General features: G+C 41.7%; 1 protein-coding gene across 2 annotated transcripts in view; it reads left to right on the forward strand.

Moving 5' to 3' along the window:
- LOC145346682 (uncharacterized) overlaps positions 1–5,676 on the forward strand; it is a 37,507-nt gene extending 31,831 nt beyond the window's left edge. For both annotated transcript variants that reach the window (XM_080194278.1, XM_080194287.1), the window contains one exon: positions 2,955–5,676. In XM_080194278.1, the coding sequence (XP_080050404.1) occupies positions 2,955–3,067 (113 nt within the window). In that variant the 3' untranslated portion in view covers positions 3,068–5,676. The remainder of the gene's footprint in view (positions 1–2,954) is intronic.
- The last annotated feature ends 8,297 nt before the right edge of the window (positions 5,677–13,973 follow it).

Raw genomic sequence — 13,973 nt, forward strand, 5'->3', positions numbered from 1 at the left:
AGCACCTTTTTAGCAATAATTAAGATATTGAAAATATAATTCCTTTGACAGTTGTCCATCATTCAAAGCTTGAGTGTCCATCTCTGCATCAGTTACCAGTGGTTAATCTGTAATCAGCAGCACCACTATATCTCCAACCTATGTCCTCCAAAGCACCATCCATCTGTCGCAGTTAAAATTCCGCGACAGATACAGATTTCTTTTTGGGGGGGGTGGGGTGCGGTTGTGCAGTGTTTGCCTTTTGGAGTTACCTGCTCATCCATCTATCAAAACATTTTGAAGTGTAAGAATGGCAGAAGGCCATTCAGCCCCCTCAAGGCTGCCATTGAGTTAAATCATGGTTGATCTGGACCTCAACTCCATTTACCTACTTAAGAACATAAGAACATAAGAAATAGGAGCAGGAGTAGGCCAACCAGCCCTTCGAGCCTTCCCCGCCATTCAATAAGATCATGGCTGATCTGTCGTGTCTCAGTTCCACATTCCCGCCCTACTGTCCTTTCTGAGCGGGAAGAGCCTCTCCACCTCTATCCTATCCATCCCATTCATCATCTTATACGTCTCAATGAGATCTCCCCTCATTCTTCTAAACTCTAACGAGTACAAGCCTAGTTTATTCAGCCTCTCCTCATAGCTCAACCCCCTCAACTCCGGTATCAGCCTAGTAAACCTCCTCTGCACTCCCTCCAAGGCCAATATATCCTTGCGTAAGTACAGCGACCAAAACTGCACACAGTACTCCAGCTGCGGCCTCACCAGTGCCCTATACAGCTGCAGCAAGACCTCCCTACTTTTATATTCAATCCCCCTCGCTATGAAGGCCAGCATCCCATTAGCCTTCCTGACCACCTGCTGCACCTGCAGGCTGGGTTTTTGCGACTCATGCACAAGGACCCCGAGGTCCCTCTGCATCGTCGCCTGCTGCAGTTTTTCGCCCCGTAAGTAATAGTCCTTCCTACCATTACTCCTACCAAAGTGGACCACCTCACACTTGCCAACATTAAATTCCATTTGCCATTTCCTGGCCCATTCGCCCAGCCTATCTAGATCCTTCTGCAGACTCTCCACACCCTCCACGCAATTTGCCGTTCCAGCAATCTTGGTGTCATCAGCAAATTTCGACACCATACACTCGGTTCCCTCCTCCAGATCATCTATATAAATGGTAAATAGCTGAGGCCCCAGCACCGACCCCTGGGGCACTCCACTAGTCACCAACCGCCAATCCGAATAGCACCCATTAACCCCCACTCTCTGCCTCCTATTTGACAACCAATCCTCTATCCACGCTAACACCCTACCCCCAACTCCATGCCCCCTTACCTTCTGCAATAACCTCTTGTGAGTAATAATAAGAAATAATAATAATAATCTAGGGGGGGTGGATGTCACTTGCACCCCATTGACAATGGCACCCTCTCTCCCCCGATGAGCCTCAGTGTCTGAAGTTCAGAGGCCAGCTCATCTACCTTGAGCTGGAGCTCCTCCAGCAACCTGCACTTAATACAGACATGGTCACTGGGAAAGACCCTGGGGTCCACATCATACTTCTTAGTCATCTACAGTTTTGTTTTTGTTAGGTATAGGTATTCATGTCTTCAAGGTTTGATTTGCCTTTCTTAGGATTGAGAGAGTTCCAAATTTCCACTATCCTTTTGTGTGTTTCCTGATTTTATTCCTACATGGCCTAGCTCCAAGTTTAAGATTGCTCACTTGTTTCTCTGTATCTCCCCAATTGAAATGCCATATCATTTTGCAGACCTCTGCAAAATCATCCATCAACCTTCTAAACTCCAGGGAATACAAACCAAATTTATATAACCTGACCTCATTTTAAGCTCTGATATCAAAGAAGAAAGAAAAATACAGCACAGGAACAGATCCTTCAGCCCTCCAAGCCTGTGCCGATCAAGGTGCCCTAACTAACCTAACAAAATAGCTTCTGCCCTTATTTGGACCATATCCCCCTCTTCCCTCCCTATTCATGTACCCATCCAGGTGCCACCTAAATGTCGCTAATGTGCCTGGTTCCACCACCACCTCCTCTGGCAGTGTGTTCTAAGCACCCACTGCTTTCTGCGTGCAAAATTTACCCCACACATCCCCCTGAAACTTTCCTCCTCTCTCCTTGAACCTGTTTCTCTCTCTTCCACTGCAGCCCCCCACCCCCGCCCCTCCCTGTAACTGACAATTCCATCCTGGGAAAAAATCTCTGACTATCCACCCTGTCTGTCCCCTTGGTAATTTTGTAGATCTTTATCAGGTTGCCCCTCAGCCTCTGTCTTTCCAGTGAAAACAATCCTAGTTTATTCATCAACATCTCATAGCCAACACCCTGAAGACCAGGCCACATCCTGGTGAACCTTCTTTTGCACTCTCTCCAAAGCTTTCATTTTCTTCTGATAGTGTGGCGACCAGATCTGCATGCAATACTCCAAATGCAGCCTAACCAAGGTTTATATAGCTGCAACATGACTTGCCAATTCTTGTACTCAGCGTCCTGGGCAATGAAAGCAAGTGTGCCATATGCCACCTTAATCACCTTGTCCACCTGTGTTGCCACTTTTAGAGAACTGTGGACTTGCATGCCCACATCCTTTTTATGGTAATGTTCCTAAGGGTTCTGCCATTTTAAAGTAGTGTTATGATGAAACTGCGTTGTGCACCTTCCAAAATAATTGTATATTTTCCTGAGGTTTATCGCCAAAAGAGATTTTATTACTCCTGATAAGAGTGTGGTCAAAGAGTGTACAATTAAAGTGTGACATTTGTCACTTGAATTCCAGCTCCCCTGAGACTAAGACCACTATTCCATTTGCCTCTTTCTTACTGAACCTGTACATAACTTTGCATAACTTCTGATTACTTCTGGTGGACACTTTCCATTAATTAACTAAACTAAAATTATATGAATTTTGTTCAAACAAATTAATGCAATTTTTTTTTAAAACAAGGTGGCCATGATCTGCAGATTCTAAATGATCCCGTGGGATACAACGACTGGAATATAGACTCAGAAGAGGCAGAGCGTACATCAAAGCCTGCACCTTATATCCGACTTGCTTAAAATAGACTTTAAATTGCTGTGTTTACCAAGAAGTGAGGAAAATATTACATCTTTTTGGACTGTGTTGATATTAATTTTGTACCTTTTGAAGAAAGTTTTCTTAAACCAAGATTACTGTGTTGTCCTCAACTATAAAAAAAAATGGAGCACTGAAACGAGCATCACTCGTTTTAGTGCTGGTGCTGTGGCAGTCATTGTTGCAACTTCACACCGATACTGGAGATATAATACAAGTCAGTAGAGAGAATAGCCTGTTGAATAACGCTTCATGCCATTTTGGATGCTTTGTGTACAAATGTTATTGCTGTGAATGGAAGGATATGTAACTCCAGGTACTGTACTGAGTAATTGGAGAATGAGCAACTCAAATATTGACGTCTGCAGTAATTCTCTAGTGAAGTTATTTCAAGTTGGAATTTTGTCAATTTTTAACTTGTTACGAATTAAGCATTGGATAAGTGAAACGTTTTAAAATTTCTCGCAACTATATTGCCAGCAAAAGCTATCATGAGCCACAGTTTTTTATTAAATGAACCTGCCACTCACCATCAAGAAAAATATTTTGTGATTCACACTCTTTTAAAAAGCCTCATTTTGTTCCATTTTAATTTTCTGTTTTGCTCTTGATTTGCTATCTGCCACCAATTTTCCATGCTGAATTTCAGAATAAATTGTAATACTTAACAGGATTAGTGCTGCACTCCTGCACCAGGCCCAAATGATCCATTTTATGAGCCAAGAACAGTGCAACAGCCTTTTGACATCATACATTTTCATTCTTCGTTGGCACCGCATGCATATTTCCAGCAGCGTGACTGGATCAGCTGCAGAAACCTGTAGTATCCCCTAAACAGTGGGTACCAAGGAAAATAGTTGTGATACTGGTGCTGCTCTAATTAGATCAGACCAAGGCTTGCACCTGGGGTCATTCTGGCTGGTATTGCTGATCCAACTGATTATTGGATCAGCAATGATTTGGCATAAAATTAGCAATGGGCTTTTTTGTTTAACATGAGACAACTGTGCCATTTCTTCTGAAAATTTGCCTCAATCTAATGAGTTGATGCTTAAGACTGCGTTTTTAAAAATAATTTCATATTGCCCATGTGTTGTTTGTCTCTCATTTCTGAAGTTTCCCAGTGCAATGTAGTGAACCTATCCCCTGCCGAGAGCGCATAAGCTCTGCTTTGACTTCTCATAGTTCACGTTCTTTATTGGCTTTTTAAAGAACAAAGGGAATTCCTTCCTCCCAGCTGCTTGTCTCGAGCTGGCCTTGTTGAAATTGAAACCGTCCCCTCTTCACAGTATGGAAGAAATTGCAATAAGTAAACCCCTGTGCTGACCTCTTTGTAGCATTGCACTACACAGGATGGTGCAGCGTCTTGTCACTGGATAAAGATATTACTATGTATTGGCTAACCATTTTAGAAAGAAGAGAATTCAAAAGTGACCAATCCTGAAATAATCCAGAACTGTTCAGATTGACTTTTAAAGCTAATGTTTAGGCTGAATGGTCTATGCAAGTTTACCATGTTTGTGAAGTTTCTTGATGTATTTTTTTTTAAGGGCACCAATCTTTGTATTCATTATTTTATCTTGGAAATGTAAAATAAAATATGTGCAAGAAATTTATCCAGAATGTGGGCATGGTGATTTGCTCTGTGCATTAGGTGATATCATGATGTGGAGATGCCAGTGTTGGACTGGGGTAAACACAGTAAGAAGTTGCAACACCAGGTTAAAATCCAACAGGTTTATTTGATAGTAAACACCACAAGCTTTTGGAACACGTTGTCCCTTTGTCAGGTGAGTGGAGAGTTCTGTTCAGAAACAGGGCATATAAAGGCACACAGTTTACAGAATACTGATTTAGCTGTAAAGACTCGCATTCTAATCTACTTTTCAAGTCTTAAAAGTGCAGACAATGTGAGTGGAGATAGCAATAAGCAAAGTTAAAGAGATGTGTATTGCCTCCAGACAGGACAGTAAGTGTTACTTACTCGATGGACCAAATGGCCTAATTCTGCTCCTATACCTTTTTTATTGTTGTATATTATTCAATGTAGTGCAAGTACAAGACAATACACCATTTAGGATCTTTTTCACTGGTTCTCCCCTTCTGCCTAGGATATAGTTGAATCCCAGTCTTTCACTCAACTAAACAAGTTAATTATGTGTACAGTTCTGCACTTTTGTAATAGCCAAAATCCATTGTCGCTTTTCAGGATTTGACTGTACAGTCTTTGAGGAATTTTATCTTTTTTTTGACAGTTAATTCAGAATTCCTTCCCAAATGTTCAGCAATTTTGAACTTGAGGAAAAAGCCCGGAGCTGCCAGACCAAGGAATTCGGGCATCAGCTCTCCTCAAAGAAAATCAGTACTGGGAAGGTTAATGGGTATTTGATGAATATAAATGTACACTAAACAATGACCAGAAAAACAGAACAGGAAGCTTATATGGATGAAGGGGAAAAAAAGACAAAGAAACTGATTATTGGATGGTAACTGTGGTTTGCAATAATTTCTGCTCAGTGAAGCAAAAATCCAGGTTAACAGAGCTGAGATATGGGTAGTGAAATACAGTAGTACAATTAAGCCCCCAATGACTGTGTATATTCTTCCCCTCACATCCCACACCAGAATTCTGAAACACCCACTGAATTGAAATCAGGGCATATCACCCTAAATACATTAGCAGAAATAGCTCCTGCACTTCACATCTTGAATCAATCTCTTCGCCTGCCACTCCTGTCCATCTGAGATGTACCTTCAAAGTGGGCCATGAACCAACACCCATCATCCCACCCCAATGACCCTCCACTCCAATTAAAGCACCCACACCACTCAGCAGAAAATGGTACACAAAGCAAACCCTCCCTCCTACATAGGAATTGGGAGCAGAAGTAGGCAAGTTCAGCCCTTCAAGCCTGCTCCGCCATTCAATCAGATCATGGCTGATCACTCCCTGGTCTCAAATCCACCTCCCCACCTGTTCCCCATATCCCTCTTTCCCCTTTTTAAATTACTTCTTTAAAAAAAATTCTACCTTGGTTACTTGCTTTCCTCCATCTGCTTTCTCCCCAACCAGTGCAAAATTTGCAGAAATGCAACTTACTGCCCAGGAAATGTGGGATGATGCATTTGTGGGAGGGACGGGATGTCAGAGTACATTGCTCTCTGAAGGTTTGAATAGAGGTTTATTAATCTGATGGCAAGCAAATAAGCAGGAACTACCCCTGTAAATCCCACAATCTAGTTGTAGCAGTCTGAGGACAAACCTGGTATAGTTTGAACTGTAAAGACCATTCTAGATTAAGCAGCAGCTGGAGACACATCCTGCTGTACAGTACAAGGGAATCATAGTTGGAGTGAGGATGGTAAGACACAGGAATGCAAGTTTTGGCAGTTTCAATGCAGCAACAGAGCAGTTCCTAGATGCAGAGCACTGGGAGAGAGTCAGAGGCCAAACCTTTGCGTTCCTCTCTGTAAACAGAAGTTTTGGTAAACATTACATCTACAAATAAAAAGTTTTATTGGATATCATCTCCACTCTCTTGTCCAATCTTTGCAAAACACCCCAGTGTAATCCACCAAAGTAAGCATGATCTAACATTTAGTTAAGTAGCTGTTAAAAGTATCTGTGACTTCAATAATTCTGAAGCCATCACATTTTGTGTTAATCAACAATCCAGCTGCTTCATTTCTGCCCAGCTTACAGTCAAGGAGTCAAGTACACAAAATATAATACGGAAACTAATCCAGGAGGCAGAGCTTTATGCCAAATCAAGAAAAATGTAGCAAAGCCAAAAACAAGACAGGCTACTGGCAAGTTATTGATTATACATACACTGCTTCTGATGCACAGAGGATAATGATTATAAAATTCACTGTAAAAATCATGTTCTTATAATGGAAATGGATTCCAATCTTTTGCAAATCCATCTTTGGCTACTTCAACGAAAGTTTTCTGGTGTCACAGCTTCCTAAACATATGGATAAACGGCAAGGGACGATCATTTTCTATCTTGATCTCTCTGACTTCTGGAAGTTGTTACTATTTACTCATTTTAAAAAACAGATGGAAAGTGATGTGTGCTCTATAAGCCTTTTTGAAAATAAAGACTCATATGTGCATGGACACAACTTATTTTCTGCAGTTGAATACAGGTGGAACAAAATATTGAAACTGCTTTGAATTATTCAACAATATTCATGGGTGCTCCTTTTATATCATCAAATGCATTTCTATGATATCTGTACATTGTGAATAAATTGTGTGTAATTACTGAGAAAGAAATGAAATCTCACCTGCGTCCTCCAGCGAGCATGAGGAGCTCATGGACTTAAGATTGAGATCATCCATTCAGCTGCTCTGCTACTCTCTCCCTTCCTGTAATGTCACTAAACTTGAATCTCTCTCTATTTTCTCTCCTCTCTGAGCTCATCTTGTTCATAATACTCACCTCCTGTTTGATCCTCTTTCCATCGACATACTGGTCATCCAATCTCCCTTCCTTGTTCCCATGTTGATTGATAATGTTAATACCTTATATTTGGCAACTGAACCTCCCCCCCTTTAAATTTGCCCTCTGTCTCCAAACTCACTTTCTACTCCAAAGTTCTTGAGTCAAAATGTGTCAAGATCCATAACAACCTTTCCCAAAATCCATCCAATCAGGTTTCCATCCACACTACTCATAGAATCATCCTTTATCAAAGACACTAATTATATCATGTGTGATTGTAACCATGATAAACTATTCCCCTCCTCACCTATCTATAGTCTTTGACAGGCTTAAACAAAGCAAAGTACAACACAGGAAAAGGCCCTTCGGCCCTTCAAGTCTGTGCCCTAGCTAAATTAAAAAAAACCTTCTGCCTTTACTTGAATCATATCCCTCTATTCCCTCCCTATTTTGTACCCAAACGGATGCCTCTTAAATATTGCTAATCTACCTGCTTCCACCACCATCTCTGGTTCCGGGCACCCATCACTCTCTGCATGAAAAACTTCCCCCACACATCTGCCTTAAACTTTCCCCTTCTCCCCTTGAACCTGTGCCTCTTTGTACTTTCACCCTGGGAAAAAGCCTCTGGCTAGTCACCATGCCTATGCCTGTTATAACTTTGTAGACCTCTATCAGGTCTCCCCTCAGCCTCTGTCTTTCCAGTGAAAACAATCCTAGTTTATTCAACCTCTCCTCATAGCCAACACCCTCAAGACCAGGCAACATCCTGGTGAACCTTCTTTGCACCCCCTGCAAAGTCCTTCTGGTAGTGTGGTGACTGGAACTTAATGCAATACTTCAAATGTGACCTAACCAAGGTTTTATATAGCTGCAACGTGATTTCCCAACTCTTGTACTCAGTGCCCCAGCTGATGAAGGTAAGCATGCCATACGCTTTCTTAATTAACTTGGCCACCGGTGTTGCCACTTTTTGGGAACTATGGACCTGCATCCCTGTTCCTAAAGGTTCTGCCATTTACAGTATAATTCACACCTAAATTTGATCCTCCAAAATGCATCACCTCACATTTGTCTGGATTAAACTCCATCTATCATTTCTGTGTCCAAGTCTCCAATCTATCTATATCCTCTGACAATCCTCAGCCCTATCAATAACTCCACCAATCTTTGTCATCTGCAAACTTTCTAATCAGACCACCCACATTTTCCTCCAGATCATTTATATGGACTACAAACAACAGAGGTCCTGGCACTGATACCTACGTAACACCACTAGCTACAGACTTCCATTCTGAAAAACATTCTTCCACCACTACTCTGTTTTCTATGACCAAGTAAAAAGTCTGACAACACCAGGTTTTAGTCCAACCTATTTATTTGATAATATACTCACTAGCTTTCGGGGTTACCCCCTTCGTCAGGTGAATGGAGAGTTCTGGCCTCAGACAGAGCATATAAAGCACAGACAGTTTAGAGATTACTGATGTAATCTCTAAACTGTCTGTGCTTTATATGCTCTGTCTGAGGCCAGAACTCTCCATTCACCTGACGAAGGGGGTAACCCCGAAAGCTAGTGAGTATATTATCAAATAAATAGGTTGGACTAAAACCTGGTGTTGTCAGACTTTTTACTGTGTTTACGCCAGTCCAACGCCGGCATACCCACATCATGACTTCTATGACCAAGCCAGTTCTGTATCCATACAGCCAGCCCACCCCCACATCCCATGTGATTTTAGTTTTTGTACCAGTCTGCCATGTGGGACCTTGAATGTCTTACTAAAGTCTATACTAATGTCTTACTAAAGTCTATATAAACTACATCCATAGCTCTTCCCTCATCAATTATCTTTGTCACTTCTTCAAAAATCAAGTTGATGTGATATGACTTTCCCCATTCAAAACCATGCTGTGCATCACCAATTAATCCATTTTCTTCCAAATGTGCATACATCCTATCCCTCAGTATCTTCTCCATAAATGTTCCCACCATTGACATCAGGCTCACTGGCCTATAATTTCCTGGATTATCCCTGCTTCCTTTTTTAAACAAGGGAATAACATTGGCTATTCTCCAGTGCTCTGCAACCTTACCTGTGATCAAAGAGGATGTGAAAATATCTGTTAAGGTCCTAGCTATTTCTCCCCTTGTCTCCTGCAGTAACCTGGGATAGATCCCATTCGGCCCCCAGGCACTTGTCTACCTTAATGCAATTTTGGATACCTAACACTTTCTCCTTCGATATATTGACATATTCTAGCATGCTCACACACCTATCCCTGACCTCAACATCTGTCATGTCCTTTTCCTTGGTGAATACTGATACAAAGTACTCATTAAGGATCTTACCCATTTCCTGTGGCTCCACAAATAACTTCCCTCAATTGTCCACTTTTTCTTGTTACCTTCCCTCTCCTAATATACACTCCTAATATAAAAGTCTTGGGATTCTCCTTGACCCTGTTTACTAAAGACATCTCATGGCCCCTTTTAGCCCTCCTAATTTTGCATTTAAGTTCCTTCCTACTTTCACTATACTCAAGGGCTTTGTCAGTTTTAGATGCCTTGACCTATGGAAAGCTTCATTTTCACTTTTGATGAAGCTTACAATTTCCCTTGTCATCCATGGTTCCTGAATCCTGCCATTTCCATTCCTCATTTTTGCGGGTTCATTTCTGTCCTGCACTTCAATCAACCGGCCTTTAAAATCTTCATATCCTCTTTGGCCACAGATGAGGTTCCAGAGGACTGGAGAATAGCCAATGTTGTTCTATTGTCAAATGTATTTGCCATCAAATAGTGACTCCCAATCCACATTCCTCAGTTTCTGTCTAATTTGGATGCAACTGGCCCTCACCCAAGCCAACATCCACCTCCAAAATCTCTCCATCATCCAGCTGGGTGAGACTTCCCTCTCCAGGTTCAATGCCAATCTATCCAGACTCAGTCAAACAATCACCTGCACCGGCCCGTAAAAGCCTCCCTCATGTCAGATGTGGATTTGCCCTCAAATTGCCTTTCTTCCCACTCCAGCTGTTACCTCACAAGTACGGCAGGATTTTCCCTCGATTCCCTCCAATTTCACATTTACATCCTGCTCTTCAGCAACATCATCCAAGAACAAATCGGATTCGATACTTATGTCAACAATGCCCAACTGAACCTCATCACCACCACCTTGATTTGCTATGCTGCTTATTTGGCATCCAGTGCTGATTGACAAAATATTTGGAAAACCAAAGCCATTGTCTTCAGTTCCTGCTATCTTTTCCATCCCCCTCTTTGACAGTCATGAGGCTGAAGCAGACCTATTATTGTATTTGACCCTGACCTTTCAACTATGTGTCCCATCAACAATACTGCTTACTTAAACCTCATAAGAAGTCTCACAACACCAGGTTAAACTCCAACAGGTTTATCTGGTAGCAGAAGCCACAAGTTTTCAGTGCACTGCCCCTTCATCAAGTGAGTGGGAGTTGTGTTCACAAATAGGGCATATATAGACACAAACTCAATTTACAAGATAATGGTTGGAATGTGAGTCTTTACAGGTAATCAAGTCTTAAAGGTACAGACAATGAGAGTGGAGAGAAGGTTAAGCACCTTTAAGACTTGATTGCCTGGAAAGACTTGCATTCCAATCATTATCTTGTAAACTGAGTTTGTGTCTATATATGCCCTGTTTGTGAACACAAATCCCACTCACCTGATGAAGGGTCAGTGCCATGAAAGCTTGTGGCTTGTGCTACCAAATAAACTATTAGACTTCAACATAGTTTTGAGACTTCTTACCTTGTTTACCCCAGTCCAACACCAGCATCTTCAGATCATACTTAAACCTCAACAGTATTATCTTACTCTATCTGCATCTTGACTCATCTGTTCCTGAAACCCTCTTCAATGCTTTTATTTCCTTTAGACGTGAATATTCCACTGTTCTCCTGGTTGGCCTCCCATCTTCCAATCTACATAAACTCGAACACAGTCCAAAACACTTCTGGGCGTCCACTAACTCGCACCAAGTCCTGTTCAACCATTATCCTTGCTCGCTAATCTACAACAGTTCTTGGTCTGGTAATACCAATTTCCAACATTTCATCCTTGTTTTCGATTCTCTTTATGATCTCCTTCTTCTTTAGCCCACCCCATAGCCCCCCACATTCTCATCCACTAACTCCTGCTCATTCCCAAGTTTAATAATTTTACCATTGGTGGCTGTGCCTTTAGCCACCTGGGCTCCAACCTCCCCCTAAATCTCTACTTTGCTCTCCTTTGACACACTCCTGAAAACCTACCCGTGATCAAACACTTGTTCTAATAGTTCATTTCATGTCAAATTTGACCATTCTCCTTTGAGGTGTTTTGTGATGTTTTACAGTGCTGAAAGCATGGTATGAACACTAGTTGTGGTTCCCTTGTGGAAATACAATGTGGGAGAGCAAACTGACAAATAACACTTACACTCACTCATTTGGCCAGGAATATGGTACTGTTAAGCTTTGAGTCGATGTGGCTTGTCAGAGGTCTGTGATGTTGCAATCTGAACGGAGTACAGCCACGTGAGCATCACAGACCAAAAAGAACATGAAACTGGCTGACAGCCTGAAATTTTTTCAGAATACAATTAAGACAGCAACCTGGGGAAAAATGCATCTTAAAAGTATATGGAAAGCAGGAATAATAGATTCAATGGTTTGTGTGAGGAAAAAGAACGCTACAGATTTAGTGAGCTGAATAGCTTGTGTTGGTTTGGAGGAATTCCAGCCAAGTTGTCATGGTGAAGGGAGGGAGGAATGCAGACGAGATCACATCTGACGAGCGGAGATCTGAAAAGTGGAATTGTCTGGTCGGAGGAAGTTACAGTGATAGGCGAGGCCATAAAGCGATATGAATGCAAAAATAAAGGGGACTGAGAATCAATCTGAGCTAGCATGAATGGGAAGAAGGGCAAGATATAGACAAGAGTTTTGAATTAATTGGAGTTTGTCATAACTGGGAGGTCAGACCATAGATTACTGGAATTTAAATCTGAATGTGCTAACGTAAACAGTTTTAGCGAAAGTTGGACTGAGATAAGACTTATGTTACAGACATAGAAATAGGGGGTTTTGGTGATGGAGATGATATTGGTTTGGAACCTCAGCTTGAAGTTGAAAATTTAAAATAGTGGCTGGGACAGCAGAGGGCAAGAGTAATTTGTGGCACTGACTTTGGTCTTCCCAGTTTTTAACTGAAGAAAACAAAGATTTATCCAGGGCTGATGTCAGACAAGCAGGTAACATGGAAGGGCAAGCGTGTAAGGAGATGCTGAGACAGGCCATTGGTATACAATTGGGAGCTGAGCCTTTATCTTTGGATGATATTGTCATGAGTTAGCACCCAGACAAGGGCGAACAGGAAGACACAAATATCTCTTGGGTAGTTGCCTGGGGCAACTGTATGAACTGCAAAAAGAAGCCATTATTCAAAATGTACTTGTGTCAAAGTGCGAATGAGTGCAACCAAATGAGGCAATCCCATGAAGTTAGACAACACAAGAAAGATGCTGGATGGGGATGATGGTGTGATCAGCCATGTTAAGAAAGATGTCAAAAAATGGTAACAAAGTTAGTTCAATGAAATGTTGACTTCAGTTAGGGCCATTTTAGCATGTGGGTAGAAGAGAGCAAAAGACTGATTTGAGGGATGTCAGCAGAGTGTTGCAAGAGGTCAGACCTGGGGAGTAACAATTGTGCCTTTAAGAATTGTATTTTAATCATGTTTTCTGCAGTTCTCTAAGAGGGTATGTCTTTTGTGTTTGTTGCCAAACTGCCAGTCCTGGTTTCTTTTATGGTTGCTGTAGCAGGATAATTGTAGCAACATTTCTTTTAATTTTGGCCGTATGCAATCTTCTGGAGTTTTACAGGTCAGGTGCTTTGGACAGTTTTTTTTCCCCCCCAATCAGGAATTCCAGTGTCACTTTCAGTTTTAGTTAGAAGCAGTTGGATGCCAAACTGCAGAGAGTGTTCTTGTCTGTCTCCCTGGTATTGGAAATTCTGCTGACTAGCTGGAAGCAGTCTTTCTTACCTCTCGAGGTAAAAATTTTGCTATCAGTGGTTTGCTGGCTAAAAGCTAGAAGCCAGTAGTGACTCTATCTCTATCTCAAGTGTGCTGAGAGCTCCAGGTCTGAGAAATCAGTTTCAATTCTCCATCCAAAGGAGTGAACTACAGAGGGGGTTGAAAAGTTTCCAAGATCCAACATTTTTATTTTCTGTGCTAAACCTGAGGCAGGTGTATGTTTGTAAGACGGTTTGGTTGGATGGAACAGTATTTGGAGCTGTTAAGGTTTACACAATACCATGGTTGTTTTTTTTGTTTGTAATTGGTAAATGTTCTGTGTTAACTGCATTTGTTTGATAAAAGCTTGCTAAGGGTTCATTTGAATCTTACCTGGAC

The sequence above is a fragment of the Carcharhinus amblyrhynchos genome, chromosome 1 (genome assembly GCF_965287045.1).
Source record: "Carcharhinus amblyrhynchos chromosome 1, sCarAmb.v2.hapA, whole genome shotgun sequence".
NCBI classification, from domain to species: domain Eukaryota; kingdom Metazoa; phylum Chordata; class Chondrichthyes; order Carcharhiniformes; family Carcharhinidae; genus Carcharhinus; species Carcharhinus amblyrhynchos.